This window comes from Echinops telfairi, unplaced genomic scaffold (genome assembly GCF_000313985.2).
Source record: "Echinops telfairi isolate 266 unplaced genomic scaffold, ASM31398v2 ScPeMD7_2;HRSCAF=8, whole genome shotgun sequence".
Classification (NCBI taxonomy): Eukaryota; Metazoa; Chordata; class Mammalia; order Afrosoricida; family Tenrecidae; genus Echinops; species Echinops telfairi.
Window position 1 is genome coordinate 49,405,851 of NW_022103898.1, and position 20,171 is coordinate 49,426,021.

Below are 20,171 nucleotides of genomic sequence, written 5' to 3' on the forward strand. Positions count from 1 at the left end.
GTGTTTCAAAATATACAAATGTTCTTTTTGTACCAGTGAGATGTAGTCAATTAACATACCCTTCTAGCTATAATTCCTTGTGTAATGTATCATAATTCTGGACTTTGCCTGTGGCTTTAATCTCATTTTGGATGGAGTTCTCTGCTCTACAAAAGGACAGAATTAAGGGGGGATTAAATCTTGACCTTAGGAGAAGGTGTGAACTAAGTCATGTCCTTTGTTTCTTGGGGATGTGCTCTTCTGAAAGACAAAACACACACCTCCATCAAAGCCATTCTGCTGTGGGTAAAAGCAATCTCAGCTATAGTGACAACCCAGAGGACCATCGGGAGAAGAGTGCGTTTGAGATCTCTGAAGTGGCAGACACCAAGACCAGAGATTATGAGCCAGGATAAAGGAGCTAGGCAGAGACCAGAAGCTGAGGAAGGGAAACCATGAGGCAGAACAGAAGAACAGGCTTAAGATTACGGAACTGTGAAGTGGACTAACAGGTGACCTTCCTGGAAGGCAGAGCCCAAGGGATCACATGGCGAGAAGCTGAGGACCAGGCCTGGCTGCTGACCGAGGAGAAGTGCTCCTTTTTCCTTACTGTTAGCTAATCTTGACTTGCAGTAGCCTGTTAACTTCCCTAATAAACCTCCTTCATTGTGAGTATCGCTGTGAGTTCTGTGTGGCCACTGCAATGAATTATTGCACCTATGATAGAGGTGCATTCATCTGGAAATAATTAATTGTGTCAGAAGAGATAAAGAAGGATGGAGGGTAGCACCATGCCTGGCCCAACCTCATGGCAATTGGAAAGCCGGAAATGGTTAGCCCTGACCTTCCTTGCTGTTTAAGTAATCAGGTCAAACATGCTTTCTTTGGGTGGCTTGAGTACATGACCAACTTACCAATCAAAGCAAGAGGGTTAGTGCATAGGTCTCAAGATAATTTTAAGGGCCCATGAAAATATTTTTTTTAATAATTAAAATGGGAAAGGAATAAAACACACCTTGCATTCTATACATCATTATAGAAACACAATAGTAAGATATAGTTTATAGTATTTTGTAATTCACAAAGGTGCTTTGAGCCAAAGAGAGTCGTCATGCAGCCCCACAAAGGAGCCAGATTTGGGGTACTGAAAAATGTTGCCTTCCTTCAAGTTATGTCCCAAGCAGATCTACTTTGACACTGTCTGCCCTCTAGGATTCAACAATGAAATGAAATCGTCTCTTATAAGCTATTGTTAAAGGGCACCTGATACTCAGGACAGCTCCAAGCACATGTTGACAAATTGAAATCAAGAAAGAAAATCAGGGATAAGATACAAGAGAGAGGATTTTCTGTAGGAGTGGTGAGGAGAGCCTGGTAACCTGACACCACCACTGTTAGCTTTCAGCAAACATCTCCTTCCAGGGTGAGTCTGTTACCTTGATTAAGGGCAGGAAAGCAAAGTCCCCAAGTACCTATGTTCCCAATGACCATAAATTGGTTCTGGTAGAATGCTTGAGTTTGAATAAATCTACCTCTTCCAGGCCTTTGAGATACATTAACATGATTTTCTATTACTCACTTTTTATGAAAAAACACAATACATAGACTACTCAGAAATAAATATCTAGAGGTGCACAATATGTTTTGCATGGAGTTTCAATTCCAATTTCCTTTTCAGTTGGGAAGCCTTGCTCAACAATTTCAGTGAAAACTGAGCCCATTGTGTCTGTCACATTGTATTAGTTCTGCAGGCGATTCTAGCTTCAGGCTGTCTAGCCCAGGGATGACCATGAGACATGCCTGTTTCATACAGTAATTTTGTATGACAGCTTTCCGTGGACTCATGTGAGTCTAGAAGTAATTATAATAGCAGAGGTCATTCATTACCATATTTGATTACATAACAGAATATTGCACAATGATTGTGTGTATTTAATGATAGGTTATTATTTTCTATAATATAAATATTTCCAAACTAAATGTGCATTTCTAATGACTGTTGTGAAACTATCATGGACTAATATTCTGAGATACATATAAATATAACATCTAAGGAATATCTCATGTGTTTTTGTTGCTTTGTTTCTATACCTTAGATGCCTATTAATTTGTTATGAAAATATTCAATGGTGCAGGAAAGGAGGTGCATAATTTTATACATGCAAATGTATGCACAATTCTACACAGAGAAAAAAATGTAATGCCCAGTGCATTCCACTGAGTATTACAAATAGAATTTTCAAAAGAGGAAACACCAAAATATAGTAAATTGGAAGCATAGCTCAAGGACATGAATTAGCATTTTTTGAAGTAGCTAATTCTGTCTTTTGTACATGCTAGATGGCCAAGTTAGCGTGATTTTTTTGCCATGTGCTTTCCTGAGAGCTATTTTTTATTTGCACAAATGTTAGTTTAAAGAATGAACTTAAAATGTGTGTGTGTGTGTGTGTGTGTGAGAGAGAGAGAGAGAGAGAGAGGGAGAGAGAGAGATTCTTGAGGTTTGTCAGTGATTTGGGGGTGTTGATGAAGCTGAATTAACATGTGCTCTTTCATTTTTATTTTCTTTCAGTTTTTCGCAGACAGGTTGGCACTCATGATTCTTCAGCTGTACAGGCTCAAATACCGGGACTGCATGAATGGTGACTGCATAAATAAGAGCATTCTAAGTTCTTTAATTGAGACATGAGGTTGTATAATGCAGAGTTAGTTAAAAGATAACAAGAGTGCAATATTTGAATCACAATTGGATTGTCAGAGATTACTCTGGAGACTGCCTGGTGTCATTGACTTAAAACGGAAAGGTTGACTTTCCCTCTTAGCATACAGCTGCTTCTGACCCACTTTTCTGAGGTGAGGCTTCACCTATTAAATCAAGGCCTTTCAAACGTTTATTTAATGAGAAAATATGTCCTTTTCACCTAATTAATCCTCCTCATCAAGCATTCGCCTGAAGTGAGTCAGGGAAGTTCACAGTCTATTTCAATCCTTCTATGTTTAATATTAAATACAAAAAAAAATGACTTTTAAAATGAAAACCTTTTAAAATAGGATGCTCCACATCCATTCGAAGATGAGTATCCTGATCAGCTTGGGTGACTCTCCAGGTGGAACAGGGCACAAGAAGAGAGAGGAAGCCCAGGGTACTGCTGAAGAAGGTAGCAGCCAGGGAAGCGGGGTGAATTTGTACTTTGCCCATGTTTTCTTACTTGGGCAAAAGCACTTGAAAAGGGAAAAAAGGACCAGAAAAGCTTTTTCTTTGTTTGAAACCGATGGGGAACAACTTTAGAACTAGGCCAGACATTTGAATTACTAATGTTTGCCCTTAATTCAGATGCCAGTTAGCAAGGGAAACCCAATGATAGCATGCGCTGCCCTGACCTCTAGTAGGTCTGAGCCTGTTGGCATCAGCACTGGCAGGGCCATATACTTGTGTGCGTCTTAAGGAGCCCAGTCAGCATTGGACTGCTAATTGCAAGGTCACACATTCAAACAGATCGGTTGCTGAGGTATTTTGTGTTGTTGTTTTTATTTTATTGTGATTTGGGTGAAGATTCCTGCAATAGATCAGTTTTCCATTCAACAATTCATACACAGTTTGTGTCACCCCATTGATTGCAATCCTCGTAAAGAAACATTCGTTATGCTATGTTCTCCTGTGTTTCCTGTTCCCTTGTTCCTCTTGCTTTCCTAACCCTGCTGACCATTGTCCTGAACCACAGAGGTGAGTTCCCTTCCGGACTGGAAGGGTGATTAAGGGTCAGAGTTTCAGGTTCCACCCATGTGTGAACAATCGCCATGCCTCCTCTATGACTGGAGCACTAGAGAAGCCCAGCGAGTCAATGCCAGCTCACAGCTGCCCTGTGAGTCAGAGTAGAACTGCCCCAAAGGAACCTGGTGCCCATCACTCCTCCGTGCAACTGCCAGGGAGACCAAATCACCCCCTTCTGATTAGCAGCCCAGTGCTTAGTCCACTCTGCCACGAAGCCCCTTCCTTACACTAAAGTAAGGCTAAGGGAGAACCAGAGTTAACTACGAAATCCAACTTATCTACAGATTCTTAAAGACACCCTTAGGAGCAGATAGCCTGTGTGACCTAGGGATGAGGACCACTTTTGATTTCATCTTAATTACATGTGTGATCAATTTCAGACTGCAGCTGTTAGTATAATTACTTCATTTCTTCACCCTTGGATTTAATTCTGTCCATGTACATTTGAATATGGATCACAGTAACTGATCTTCTATGTATGCCTATGGATATTATCCTACACCCGATAGCGTTACGCATCAGGATAGATCACGCAAAGCGCTTGTGATGATGAATGCGATGGCATTTCTCTGTAATTTGTCATCCCTGGCACAGGAATAAGTATCTAACTCGGAATCACCAATACTAGTCCATTCAGTTCCTAGAGTGTCAATCTTTATGAGTTCCATTTCACTTTTGACGACTTCCAGTTTTCCTGTATTCATACTTTATACATTGCACAGCCTGACTGTGGATGCTTCAGCTGTTTCTTGTCATTCGGAGAAGTATTTTGAGTGCTTTTCATCCTAGGTGGTGCTTATCTTTTAGCACTATCCCACATCATTCTTCAAAATCCATAACAGTCTCAAGGAGTCCTTTTTCCTTCTTGCTAATCTGTCATAGTCTGGAAGCCCTATCGAAACCTGCCCAACACAAATGACTCTGCTGGTATTTCATACCAGTGGCACAGCTTCAGCATCACAGTAACATGCAAGCCAACACAGTTCAATAACTAGTCAAATGAATGATAGGTCAAATATAACACAGTGCCCAAAGTAAAAAGAATAAAATATTGTAATATAAAGAAAATTCCAATGATCTTTACTTTAGGGGAAAATAACTTTAATTATAGTTAGATTAAAAAATATTCTTGTATTAAAATAAAAAAGCGTCAGGAAATGCAGCCATTCCTTTAATCTTACAACAATGATTTATTTGTACAAAGAAAGCATCCCTTTCAAGGGTCATTATATTTACTTTGAATAGAGAAACCCATTATTCAATTATAAATATGAGGGTTAATTGCATTGGCAGATTTGATCAAGATATTATTGAAGATTCAAGCTGATGGTTTAAAAATGGGTTAGTTAGGCAGCGAGAATGAGGAAGGGAATTTCAGGTAGCATGTATTAAATAGAGTAGCAGGAGGAGAGACAAATGGAAAAGCTGGAGATGGAAAGACAGAGATTGGGGTCAGTACAGGTAGAAAATAGACCTCCTAACATGGAGACTTTAGAATGGCAAAGAATAATTTGTAAGTTAAACCAGTATCTCAAAGAGCACATGATAATTGTGTGTGTGTGTGGTTGGGTTTTGAGGGCTTATTGTTGATGGAAACACCCTGTGCATCTCAACCTGAATTCTGAAGATTCCGAAAGTCAAATGTGGCAAATATGTCCAAAATATCTTTATACCTTTGACACCTAGTGCAGTGTCTATTATGTGGTGGGTGCGCATAAATGTTGTGTGTATGGGCTGTTGAGAAACTTAATGAGCATGTGCGGGGAGAGAGAGTTGATGCTGAAGAGACTAGAGTATAGTTAATTGGATTCTGAGATGTTTGTTCATTTTTTTACCTATCACTTTCTAGTTTGAGCAGTTCATTCAGACTCAGCCTCAGCCTCCTCCTATTCAAAATACGGCATGTTGTTGCTCTTGCTGCCTAATTGGTTCTGACTGGTAGCAACCCCATGAACGCTTAATATGTGTGTGTGCTCTGGAGGGTCCAGGCTGTGAGCTAGCAGAAGCAATTCATCAGGTCTTTCTTTCTTCCAGGATGTTTTTAGGGTGCCAAATGAGTAGCTGCGCAACACTATGTTGGCTATTCCATATATAAGGGTAAATTAAAAAGTGTGCATTCAAAAAGCATAGAAAGTTTTAGTAAACAAGAAAATAACATTTTACTTGTAAAACTATTGTTTATGTTCCTCAATCTCTGTCTAAAATCAACAGTGTTGCCATTGCTCTAACCCTGCAGGAGGTGCCACGGGTTAAGTGTTGGGCAGTTACCTGCAAGGTGGGTAGTTCAAACTGGAGAAAGAGGAGGCTGTGCACCACAGCAAAGAACTGCAGTCTCAGAGCGCCTGCGGGGCAGCTCTGGTCTCAGCCATCAGGCTGCTGTGACCACGAGTCGACTCCACGGCCTTGGATCAGCCCTCCCCCACGAAGCACGTGCTCTCAACTTACCTCACGTCACAATGGCATTTGGGGCATCCTCGGTGCGCTCCAATCATGTTCCTCTTAAATATCATCTGCATCTTAGGAACCAAAAGCCATCCAAAGGGTCAAGATAAGGCTTTGTGTCGAAACACTCATAGGGTAGCCCTTCCTACCTTGGCATAATACACGACGAGGGGAAAATGTTGGCGCAACTTTCCTGGCCTTGCAAATGTTCTTATTTTTATTTTCTTGAAGCTTCTTTATAATGAATCCTAATTATCATCCTGTGTTCTTTGAGAAAATCTATCAAGGTTGTCCCTTTAAAAGCCTCCCAATCAGTCACCATACCATTCTGTACTGACCTTTTGTCTTAAATCTAACTAGTACGGCAGATCACCTCAGATGCCACTGTTTTGATTGGACCTTATTTGAAAGTACCCTACTGAGACTAAGACAAGTGTATTATTGAGAGAACTGAATGCAGATATATGTCAAAATAATCCCTTGATTGGAATAAACTTGTACATGTGTTAACTGTATTCTTATAGCAATGCTTTTGTACTTACCCTTGTGTATTATGAAATTTAGACTTACACTTTCTTATATTTCTTTTCTCTTCCAAAATCATACAGTTTATAGAAAAATTCACTTTTTTCCAGACTTTCATTTTCCCCCTATTTTTGTTTATTTCCATTCTCCATTTAAATACTATGCTCAGAGAGTATTGCCAAGTAGACAGCAATCAAGGGAGAAACATATTTACTTGTAGTTGCACCCAGATGTAACAAAGCTCTTTCATCTTGATTCGGAGCCCAGTGTCTCCTCTGAGGTCTTTGAAATACCCACTGGGGCTAAAGCCACCCAGAGAAACTCAGCAAAATAAGTGGTTTAAAGCAAACAAAAACATAAACTCTAAACATTTCCCAGCATTCGTCCTCACATGCTCATGAAAGCTTCTGTAAACGTGCTGGGGTGAAGGTGAGGGTGACCAAACCTGCCTTCCATGACTGATTTTTCTCCTTTTGATCATCGGATAGTACTTTCTCCACCTAGAGCCAAGTTCTCCCCAATACTTAAAGGGGTTCACAAACACTGACTTTACAACTGTGGCTCACTCGAAAGAGTTCAGTGACGTTACAGGATTTTCTACTATCGTCCCACTTTGTTTTTAATAAATATTGGTTTATAAGAAAGAATAGAAGAATAATTAAAGATCTTTGTCTTATAATGAAATCTATTTTGTGTCCAAATTCTCATCCTAGGGGTAAGAATAGCTCTACATATCACCTCTCTATGAGGAAGGAAACCATTTTTATATCCTCCGAATTTTCATTTACTACCAGAAGAAAAGATTACTTTAAACCCCCCAATTAGAAGTAATATGACCACTATTACTTATTGAAAATGATATCAGTTGAGAATCCACTAAGTGTCAGACGCAGAAAATGGAAGTGAAAAGTCAACTAAATCTTATGTTCACACAGAACTTACATGTGATTGGAAAAAAAGACATACATACACATAAATGATAGTCTTAGATAATGTTCTAGCATCTTAGATGCATGTATTATTTTATGAGATTGGTACATTCTCTTTATCTTGTTAGTGGGAAAAAATTAGCTTCTTACTCTCTAAATAGAAGTTAGTATTGTTTTGTATTTTTACGGTTTACTGTACTCAATATTATTACATAGAACTAAATGTATGGGATTGTTGAAGACATTCATATAATTATCCAAACTTTAATCATCCCAGCAATGTTATTGGAACCCTGGTGGCATAGTGGTTATTCATTGAGCTGCTATCCACAAGGTCAGCAGTTCAAAGTCACCAGCAGCTCCACGGGAGAACGACTGGAGTTTGTACTCTCATGAACAATTACACTCTCAGAAACCCACAGGGGTTGTTATGAGTCAGTATTGAATCGATGGCAGAGAGAGAGAGATAAGAGAGAGAAAGAAAGAGAGAAAGGTCATATTAATGTTAAATAAATTATGATACTTGCTGGTACACATATTTGATAATATTTTATGCAATCATCTAAATGGGATATTATAGTATAAATGCATATATTGAACCATTGGAAAAGCACTTTCATAACACTGAAATAAAGCATTTTAATTAAAACAATGCTTATATTCACCAGCCAACTAGGTATTTTTCTTTCTTTTTATTCAAAAGTTCTATCTTGAATTTTTCTCTTCCTGAAGAAATATATTATTTTAACATCAGCGAAGAAGTCTTCAAATATTTGTATTTACCTTTCAGGAATTTGCTGCACTGACAAAAGAATTAAATGCCTGCAGAGAACAACTTCTAGAAAAGGAAGAAGAAATCTCCGAACTGAAAGCTGAAAGAAACAACACAAGAGTAAGTGAAAAATGACCATTGCTTGGAATGACATGCATCTCTCATTGAGAGTGAGAGGCCCTGGCCGCACAGTGGGTGATGTGTTTGGCTGGGAACCGAGGTTGGCAGCTCGACCTCACCAACCACACCTGGGAGCTGGATGAGGCCTTGTGCTCCGCTAAGAGACACAGCTTCAGAATCTCAAAGGGAGGGCGCGAGCTGTCATCTGTGGGAGCTATGGGTCAGAATTGACTCAATGGCAGAGAGGGGGAGGAGTTCAGCCGAACGCATAAAAAGAAGATGTATTTTTTAATGTAGCAAGTGTTTATGCAAACATCAATTCATAGTTGATTACAGTAAATTAGGATATACTACATGATTCAAAACAAGACAGAAAGCCTAAAATATAGTCTCAAATACTAAATCGCTATGTTGCTGTAGAAAATATTCCTACTTTTTTCTGGGCTTTCTTCAGACAAAGCAAAGAAGGATTTGATGTCAATAATGGGTTTCAAACTTTGAAACTGTCATACTGGGTGTGTAAAGGCATGCTTTGGGGGATGCAGTTTGGCAAGGAATGGAGTTGGCAAAGTGAATAGAATTCCAATTATGGAATGTTGAAAAGGTAGCCTGAACTCCTGTCTCCATGGAGCCCCTGCAAAACATTTCTTAGCAAAAGAAGAAAGAAATAGAAGAAATGGGAAGCCATTGAACAGATCGCTGCTTTAATACATCCTCCAAAAGAGGCATGTCTTCTATATTTCAGAAGGGTTACAGGGAACTTCCAGTTCTGATGTTTTGGTAGAATCCATGTATTCTATCAATCACAGAGCTTGCTACATTAACATTACATATACCATTAAAGTTCAGAATCTGATTGAAGTTGCTATAATGTATTGTCCAAGAGAAAAACAAAGTCGCCACCATCAGTCGCTGCAGACTCATAGTGACCCTCTAGGACGGGATAGAACTGCCTCCGTGGACTTCCAAGACTGTGATTCTTTACAAGAGTAGAAAGCCTCATCTCTCCTGCAGAGCAGCAGGTGGTTCTGAACTGCTGATCTTGTGGTAATAGCTCAACTTGTATCCACTGAGCCCCCAGGGCTCCTGTTGTTTAAGAGAAAAAGCCACCAAATTTCATAAGATATATAAATTACCACATTAGACAGAGGTGAGTATAGGTTTTTATCTAAAAGAAATCATTGTTTTGCCTATATGTGAGTTCAATTTAAATATGCAATATATGCAAAATATGTTAATTCATATTTGGATATAAGAGGTCAATACAGAGAAAATGGAAAGGGTCTGGTCAGTTTATGCAGGGCCTTGGAGAGTAGTACAAAACGCAGCTCCACACACGGTGTGCTTGTGCCTCAGAGAGGTAGCCCTGCATGTGTACTGGCTACAAGATCAAACACCATTTATATCCTTATGCATCAGGATCTGATTTTATGAGGAAAATAATTTACACACTCTGAACATAAGGAATTGTTTTTCACTGAATCTTTGAAGGGCTAGCAGTGGTCACAGGTATTGTCTCAAGTAGGACGTAGCAAGGCCAGTTTCCATCGTGTTATAGGGGACCACTTGAGATGAATTATTATTCTTCTCTTTTCAGGCTGTATCCTTCCCACTTCTGACCTTTAGTTTGCATTGTTTAACCCTGCAAATCTAAAGTGTATTTCTTCTCTGACATTTATAGTGCCTTCATATTCCACTATTTACTCTTTTAATGGCTTAGGCTACCTTTTCCTATTACAGCACAGCTGGAAAATATAGAAATAGGAAAAGAAAGATGAAAAGAATACTTCCAATGAATACATATACCACGCACCAGACTTCTTTAGTAGATGTGTTTCCTTGTGCCTATAGCTCCTTTCCACAGCACCGTTCGTTAGACGTTCTGATCATCCCTATTTTACAGGGGAGGTAACTGTGCTCATAAAGTGTAGATAACTTGTCTGAAGTTGCACCATTCATTCATGGAAAGAAGGACTTTGAACGCTAAGGCAGCTCAATCCAGAGCGCATTCCCTTAGACAGGAACCTACCAACACCCGTGATCTATACCACGAAGAAAGTGACAAATTGCTGAAGCTTACATTATTGCTTGGGAGCCAGTTTGAAGTGCTTTGCATTTCTTCTCGCTGCTGAGTCATTTCAGAGAACTAGAAGTTTTCACAAGAAAAAAAATGGGCTATTTCCATCAGAGACGCCCACAGAGCTCAGGCGTGTGAGTGCCCCTGGACAGCAAACAGTAAAGCGAGCTCATTCGCAGTGCACAGTCAGAAGTCAAAGTGAGGGAAATACCAATACTAAGTTCCTCAAAGACAACAGAAAGCCAAGCCACTCCTTTCAAGTACCATATTTATTTTGAAAACATTAATTTATTTGTAAAACCTTTTCTACTTTCTTTAATGTAATGATGTGGATGATTTTTTCTGTAGCATATTTAAAGAAAAACAGATTTATGAAACTTTCCTTGTACAGAATATTGATTTTGTAACACATTCTTAAATTATATAGCCCACTTTCACTCTCCCCCAATCTCAAGAAAATCCAGAGTTGAAAATTGGACTGAGTTCATCCTCTCTTCTCCCCCTGAATACATTATTTAGGATGACTAAATATGATATTTCTTCTTATTTGTATAACAGTTTCTCTTTCTTCATACTCGGTTTTTATTCTAAAAATAAACATCTACCTATCTTTCCAATTCATATTTAGAGAAATACTTATTGGTGTAAGATTGTGAACAAATTGAACGTAGAACTGGGTGTCCCAGTTCACAGTGTTCTCATAAACTTATGCCTCTTTCCATACTGAGTAGTTGGCATATCTTTATGAACTGAGATGAAAAACATGCAGAAACGTCCCTCAAGATAACTCGTGGGGGATGGAGTCACTTGTGCTCACTTGGAGCATCATCGAGAACATTAGACCAGGAAGGGCCCCTTTGCACAATGCTATCTGAACAATTTTATAACTACTCTACAGTAGAAAATTGAACTATCACTGGAGTTGAATGGTTATAAACACATATGCACACAAACACTAAACTTCATTCATGAGCTTCCACTAAAACATCTACTTTCGATTTTGGAGAAAGTGTGCTTCACTTGAACATTATTGTGCATTAAAATCTGATGCCAAAAGTTGGTTTCAGTTCACGATGATGCCCTGCATGCCAGGGTAGAACTGCGCGGCACAGTTTCCCTTCTCTGATGGTTGGAGAGTAGCTTGTCTGGCCTTTCTCCCATGGCATCTGTGCTTGACCCAGTGCCTGCTTTTCTATGAGCAGCGGAGCCCAGTCCTGTTTGCCACGTATGCAAGTATACTGGCACAACCATTCTTTTATCTCCACTTTCCTGATGAAGCATCTATAAATCCCTCCCTGCCCCCAAGCCACATGAATTCTACATGGCACCCAGGAAACTTGATCTTAGGCGGAACCCCAGTCTACGTATTTAAAGTCACCTCTTGGTGGTGGAAAAGGTTAGTGGAAAGCAAGGCAATTAGAGAGAACAGAGTTCGTTCAAATGTCAGTAATGCAGTCCTAATCTGTTCAAAGAGCTGTTTTGATTCAATTTTTTACAAAGTAATATCCCAGGTTCTTATTCTGATGTCAGTGCTGAAAGGTGGGGTCATTTATCACGTTCATTGCATTTATTACTATCACCTGACCCCAGCTCAAAAATGTGAATGAATAGCAATCTGAAGATAATCACTCAAGTTTCCCTCAAATCCAGCTGCATCAGGTAATTCATTTTCTGGCATCCAAATAAAGTCATATGTTATATTTATGATTATGCCACAATGCCATTGCGGTTGCTGTTGTAGATGCCTTTGAACTGGTTCAGAGACTCATTGTAACCCTATGCATAGCAGACAGACATGCTGCCTAGGTCTGAGCCAGCCTCACAATTGTTTGATCTCATTGCATCTACCTTTTCCAGAGACTTACTGCTCCTGATAACATGTCAAAGCACGTGAGCTTAAGATTTATCATCCTTTCTTCTGAAGAGTTCTCTGGCTGTACTTCTTTCAAGACAGAACTCTCCTTAGAAGCAAAGATCATATACTTTGGATACCAGTCCCAGGAAAAAAGACATCATACTTGGTGAAGTAGAGGATTATAAAAACGAAGACCCTTCCAGAGGCAGCTTGATTCATGGCTGAAATAACGGACTCAAACATAGTAGCAATGCGAGGATCACACGACCAGGCGGTGTTGCATGTTGTTGTATGTAGGACCCCGATGAGCCAGGTTTGACCTGATGGTTCCCAGTAACAACACAGGCCCACAAAAGTGAACTGCCTCTGGCACGTTCTTCTTCTTGGCCTCTTTCTTCTGGTCAATTCTCCATCGGTGGCCTTGTTGGCATTTGAAATACTTGTGGCATCGCTTTCAGCATCACAGCAACACTTAAGCCACCAAAGTACAACAAACTAGCACCTGAATTATAGATACAAATGTAGAAATATCTGAAAATAACTTTATTTTTAAAATAAACTTTAAAAACCTTTATTTTTTAATTACCATAGGCTGAAAATGTAGAAACCCACTAAACATAATTTGGAATTCTTAAAACTCTCCTGATTTATCTACCATCCTAATTCATGGCGACCCCATCGCTATCAGAACCGAATTGTGCTCTGTGGGGCTTTTACGGACAGGGTTCTGGTAGGAGAGTGCTGAGCAGTTTCTTCTGCAGTGTACATGTGATGGACGCAAACATCCACTTTTGATGAGCATATTAGTGCATTAATCATTTGTATCCCCCAGAGATTCCGAGTCTTAAGAAGGCTAGTTAATTTTAGAAAATAAGTGATCCCTACTATTGATAATGTTAACAAACTGTGGATAGCCTTTTCAGAACACTTCATTGTGCTTATGCGGAACTTGTACAAGATCAAGAGGCTGTTCAATGCCAACAGAACAAGGGAATACTGTATGGTTTAAAATCAGGAAAGGTGTGCATCAGGGTTGAATCTTCTCACCATAGCTATTTAATCTATATACTGAGTAAATAATCAGAGAAGATGGATTACATGAGAAAGAATGTGGCATCAGGACTGGAGGAAAGCTTATTAACAACCGCAATGTCCATGTAACGTAACTGCTTGGTGAAAGTGAGCTAATGAGAATCAAGGATTGCAGCCTTCAGTCTGTGTTACAATTCAATGTCAAGAAGTTCAAAATCCTCACAAATGGACCAATAGATAGCATCATGATAAATAGTGAAACATTTGAATTTGTCAAGGATTTTGTCTTGCTTGGATCCACAATCAATGGTCATGGAAGCAACAATCACGAGATCAAATGATGTGCTGCATTGGGTAAACCTTCTGTACCAGACCTCTTTGGAGTGTCAAAGAACGAGGATGTTCCTTTGAGGACTAAGGAGCACCTTCTGACCTAAGCCATGGCATTTCCACTTGTTTCATACGCCTGTGAGAGTTGGGCATTGAATAAAAACATTGAAGAAGAATTGATGCCTTTGAATTGTGCTGGCAAGGAATAGTGAATGTCCTATTGGCTCCCAAAAGGACAAACACATTTGTCTTGGAAAAAGTATGGCCAGAGCGCTTCTTAAAGGCAAAGCTGGCAAGACGTACATGGGACAGCTTGTCCCTGACGAAGGACATCACGATTAGGAAACTACAGGGGCAATGAGAGAGAGAAAGGCCTTCACCAAATCGAGTGGCCCAGTGATGTGACAATAGCCTCAAGTCTTGGAACCACTGTGAGTGCCTGTTCTGTGGGGTGAGTTGACATGGGTCAGAGCACGCTGGACAGCAGCTAACCACAACACACATTTCAGTGTGGTCAAAGGACAGGAAAAGGCTATGCTTTTTTTTTTTAATTAATGAGGAACAATTATATATTTTTAAATAACCAATGGAGTTGTGTGTACATCATGTTAATAATTGGGAATAGTATTAAAATATATTAAGACGGGGGAAAAACACTGTATTTTGCCAGCGGGGATAATTTTGAGTGTCATCGAGAGTGATAGATCAGAAAGGGGTCCCTCGCACAGTTAGATTGGAATGAACTATGCCTCTGCCAAGAGAAAATGGAAATGTTAACAAATGCTAGGAATGTTCATTTACGCGCCACTATCTATTCTTCCCTAATCATAAAGTCAATATCTGCATAGAGAGTATTTCGCTTTCAGTTAGAATTGTTTGAAATGTGTTTATGACTGAAAGATTATAATGTATGGTTAAAACTCTTGACAATACTTTAGAATATCATTATTGTAAATAATGATATTTAGAAAAAAATTATTTTGAAAAAAATTATGGTTTTGCCAACCAGTCTTAATTATAAATAAATTATAAATTAAAAAGAAGTAATTGATTTATAAGCAAGTTCTGATATCAGTGTTTAAAGTGGATTTGCTCTTGGACTTTCATCCCATGTGTAATCAACTAAAAGAGAAATACTTAGTTACATTTAGAATAATCCTTATCATGCCTTCATTTTTAATTTGAGCCCAAAAGAACTATATTTATAATGTTCAAATGCTGCCAAATATCTTCCATTACTAAAGAATAATTTTTCACTCTTGACAAACCTCTGCCTACACAAGTTAATAATATCTTCCCAACATATTTCTTCAATGAGTAGAATGTACAATCCAATTCAGAAGAGGGGGGCATTATTATCTGAAAGCATATATTAAGCCATTTGGGTGTGCTTGTATACATATGTATGAAAGCACTGTGATAGGTTATGGTAATTACATTACAAGTGTGAATGAGTAAAGACACATGTCCTCCCAGGAACTATTTTGGTTTGAGAAGCACATGTATATGTAAGAATCTCTAGTGATTTTTAACGATAATTGGAGGATGAAGATGTGGTGACAGAGCTAGCATGAAACAAAGTTTTTAAGTTCTAATTTTCAGCATTTATATTTGTGACCATGGAGTCCTAGGGGCAAGGTGGTTACATATTGGGCTGTTAGCCATAGGATTAGTGGTTCAAAACTTCCAGCCGCTCCATGGAAGGACGTCAGGGCTTTCTACTCTTGTGAAGAGTTACCATCTTAGAAACAGCAGAGGCAGTTCCACTCAGACCTATAGGGTCACTATGAGTTAGCATCCACTCCATGGCAGTGAGTTTGTTTGTTTATTTGTTTTTATGTATGTGTCCATATTAGTTGTGATGAATTATAGGACAGAATGTATTTTTACTGGAACAACATTTTCAATAGCTCAGAAGAGTATGTTGAAATCAGATCTAGCAGAAAGATCTAACTCTTGCATTTGTTTTATGTTAATAAGAAAATTATATACTCCCAAATGCAAAAAACATTGAAAAGTAGCATCACTTGAATCCTAGAAGGATGCCAGGACTGTTGTTTTTGCACAGTAAAAATTGGATAGTGTAGAAATTTAGGGAAATGTTAGAATGATTAAAAACACCAACTCAGAAGTGTATAGAATTAGACGGAGAGTATGTGGTATGTGGGTAAATAATAGCTTCAAAATTGATATGCCTTTTTAATAAAGGTTTCTATTGTTTTGTAACAATTCTGTTTGAATTACTCTCAGGCACCAACTCCACAATTTCAACCTGTAAAATTTAATGACATTGATTACATTCTTCAAGTTGGGCAAACAGTCTCACCCCTTTTCCTCAGTACTCCTCCTTCGTCAGCATCAGAGGCAGTTGATGGCCCTCAGTTTCCTGTCTACTTTTACTGGCTGCTGTTCTCAGGTTTATCCCAAATAAGTAGTGCTAATGAGTGCAAAATTCTTTACCTGTGAAATAAACTATTGTTTCACTTAGATACTACTTCAGGTCATATTATTGATTTAGTTTTAAAGTTTAAAGATAATTTTAGGACAATTTTTAAGTGGTTAATCTAGCATCAATGACTCCATTAAATCTACATTTCAAGAGAATCAAAAGCCTCTTTTTCTCTTTTGATCAGGATTTTTATTTAGAATCTTTTGATCAGGATTTTAATTTAGAACCTTCTATAGAAATATTCAGAAATGGTATCTGAATATCATTCTTATCACGTATTAGAAGTCTCAAAGCTGAAGTTGTGCTCTCGTAAAGATTTATAGCTTCAGAGGAAACCCTATGCAGAGTTGCTGTGGATCGGAATTGACTCAATGTCAGTGTTGTGGATTCAAGTAAATGATGAGCACCGTAAAGTCTGGAGCTTTAGAAAAGTCCTTATTTAGCTGGCGGGATTTGGGGAAGCTGAAAGTGTCTCTCTAGGTGACTGTGGTGAAAACCCTTATACATGGGTTTATAAAGGCTACAACCACATCCAAGTTAGTTCGTTTGTTAGGGACTTTCCACCAGAGCAAGCAGGTGTTAGACTTTCTACCGCAGCAAGTAGGTATTACAAAAGCAAAAAACAGCAAGATTAGGAACACACCCTGGTTCTGGGCACACCGGGCAGAGTATGGGTTTTCTGAGACCATACTGGAGTGGGTTCAACAGGGAGATTATGCCCAAGAGAGGAGAATGGAGTTACATTAGTCAGGCTGCTCTTACATCAGTGGTTCATGTCTTTATCTGGCTTGATAACTCATCTTTATATGGCAGAGTAAAATGTGTTATTTGAATATATTGCAGTTTGTTTATCTTTTCACCCATTGTAGAACAGTTTAATTCTATTCCATTTTTTTTGCAACTGTGAGTACAGCTACAATAAATATTTTCTTTTGTATGACCATGAGTCTTCACCTCATTTTGATAAATCCTTAATAGGGCAATTGCTGAATTGAATAGTAAGACCACGTTGAGCTTGTAAAAATTTGCCAAACTTTTAGAAAGTGTATTTGTACCATTTACTAGGAGCCTTGGTCGAGTAATAGTTATGCTCTGGGCTGCTAACCACAGAGCCTGCTGTGTGGAATCACCAGGTGCTGTGAGGGTGACAGACAGAGCTTCCTATTCCTGTAGCATCCTGGGAACGCTATGAGTTGGCATCAGAATGGACTGGAAGGCACTGAGTTTGGATTTTGGTACCATTCACTGGTCCTTCTAAGAGTTCTTGTTTTGATTCCTTACCAATATTTGGTGTTGTCAGGATTTTGTGTTTTCCCATTCTGGTAGGTGCTTCCAGGTACTTCGCCTTTATTTTAATTTTCAATTTTCGATTCCCAAATGACATATGCTGCTGAACATATTTTCATATGCTGATATGCCATTTGTATATCATCTCCCACGAGGTGCTGCTTATTGCTTGTAGCATATTTAATGGTAAATTATATAATTTATGTTTTGATAACAGTTCTGTGTAGCCACCAGCTAATAGAATTCCTAAAACTTTAGCAGTCAGCCCTCATAAGGCAGTATGCGTCAGTGGCAGCTCATGGCTAAAGGGTGACTCAAACAGGTAGGGAATGAATGATCTCCCTCTAAGACAGCTTCAGCACTATCATGTCTGAGATTTGATCTGAAATGGATAGAGAATAGGGTTCATGGGGACTTAGAGCCTCCCGCATAACGGTTGCAGTGTAGCAGACATCCGGGGTGGTAGCTCAGAGATTTCAGAGATGTACTGCTACAGAGTCGATTCTGACTCATAGTGACATTTTATGGGTTTTTCTAGACTAACTCATCATAGGAACATGCAGCCTCTTCTTTTTCCCACAGAGCAAACAGCAATTTAAAACACCAACCTGTGGTTAGCAGGCTAATATTTATCCAACCGCACCATCCCGGCTCTGTAAATAGTACAACAGACAAGGGAAAACTACTAACAAGGAAAAAATAAAGCTAAAAGGAAATATTAAATGTATGTAGTGATCAAGGAAAGCCTTGCTGAAATGTGACATTTTAGTAAAAGCATGAAACAGAAGTTGAGTTCCATAGATAGTTGAAAGGATGTTGTAGACAGAGAACAAATCAAGTACAAAGGTCCTGATACTGTACCATGCACATGGGCCTATGTGCAGCAGCAGAAATCTGCAAGAACATCAACACATGAGAATGGAATGAGCAAGCAGTAGATTTCTAGAAACTGAAATTAAGAAATTTTACACTGCATCATTGACTTAAAGTAAGGAGAAATTGAGACCATTGAACATGTATATATATGTATACAGATATACATATATATATGCATATACACAAGATGTAGTACAGAAACAATCTAAATGAATACCAAAGGACCAATAATTATGATGGACTTGTTGAAAATTTTTTGCAGTTGCCGAAGAGCTAACATGGGAGGAAAAATGGGAAAGGACCAGCCAAAGCAGATGACTATTACAATGATGGATTACGTAATACACAGCACATGATATTTAACAGAATTCAGAATACATAATAACTTGATGAGTTAAAAGTCAAAATATTTTAAGTTGCAGATCACAGAATTCATTACAACTAGTTTATGAACAGATTGATTTTCAACAGATTGATTTTCAGTAGACAATAAAAAAAATTGATTTTACAACAGATTGATTTTCAGTAGACAATAAAAAAAAAATTCTTAGCAAAAATCATGTGTAGGCTGAGCTTTCATGATCAAATTCTACAACCTTACTGCAAAGCTTTTAAGAGGATTTTCCCCTTTTCCACTAAAATGTATGGCTCTTCCGCAGCTCCCCATTGAGTGAAATGGATGCCTTACCCACGCTATTTCCCCACGCAGTTCACTAGCAACATCTATAATTGGTAGGAATGCTGTGGCACAAAGAAAGGAAAATTGTAGTTTTCTGTGCTCCGTGTTGCGAATGAAACATTTACCATGTGAGAAACTTACCACTGTGCGAGTGCTATCCAAAGCTTTAGATGGTCTCGAATAACAGATGGCATTTATAGCTTATTTTACTCTTTTCTTAGATGATGAGGATCATATCTTATATATGTCTTTATTTAACAAAAATATACAATATTAGATACTCAGATAATCATTGACTTTATAATAAAATCTTACCTGGGGTAAATAACCTCATCTTTCTTCCATGGGTGGTGGGTTTGAACTGCTTACCTTATGGTTAGTAGCCCAATACTACAAGCTGGCTCTACTTTATAGTTAAAGAACATGTTTTCATTGGATTAGCATTGTCTGTGAGAGCATCATATCACTGAAACTTATGTATATAATATTACATATTATTAATATATAATATATTATATATAATTATAATATATAATACATTATATACAATATAATGTATTATATATTATTAATATATAATAATAAAATTTCCTTAAGCTTTTTAGAAAATAATGCCAATTAACCATTGTCAGATCTGATCTCGACCAGTGAGTATATACAGGAAAATTGACCTTATGTATTCTTTCCTTTATATAGTTAAAAAATACTTATTACATATCTATTTCAGGAACTGAGCCAACAGCTAAATAGAGAGACAGTCAAGACAGCCATATATGCCTGCCTTCATGAAGCTTACATTCCAGTGAAGAGGTAGAATATCATTTAGTAAAGTGATATTTTTGAAACATTATTTTCGGTAACTTCATTGAGTTGACCATCTGATTGACAAATCCTCAAAAAGGGAATGAAATACTGCCCTGCCCTGTGCTATGCCCATGGTGCCTTGGTGATTGCTTAGAATATCACCAGCCCTTTCTTCCTGGTCTGTCTTAGTCTGGAAGCTATGATGAAACCTGTTCAGCATCACAGCAACATGCAAGCCCTTAGTTA

At 38.4% G+C, this 20,171-nt stretch overlaps 1 protein-coding gene across 7 annotated transcripts in view; it reads left to right on the top strand.

The window, feature by feature from the left end:
• Positions 1-20,171, top strand: part of PPFIA2 (PTPRF interacting protein alpha 2) — a 503,998-nt gene that overhangs the window by 290,154 nt on the left and 193,673 nt on the right. For all 7 annotated transcript variants that reach the window (XM_045289840.1, XM_045289844.1, XM_045289847.1 and 4 more), the window contains one exon: positions 8,435-8,536. In XM_045289840.1, the coding sequence (XP_045145775.1) occupies positions 8,435-8,536 (102 nt within the window). The remainder of the gene's footprint in view (positions 1-8,434; positions 8,537-20,171) is intronic.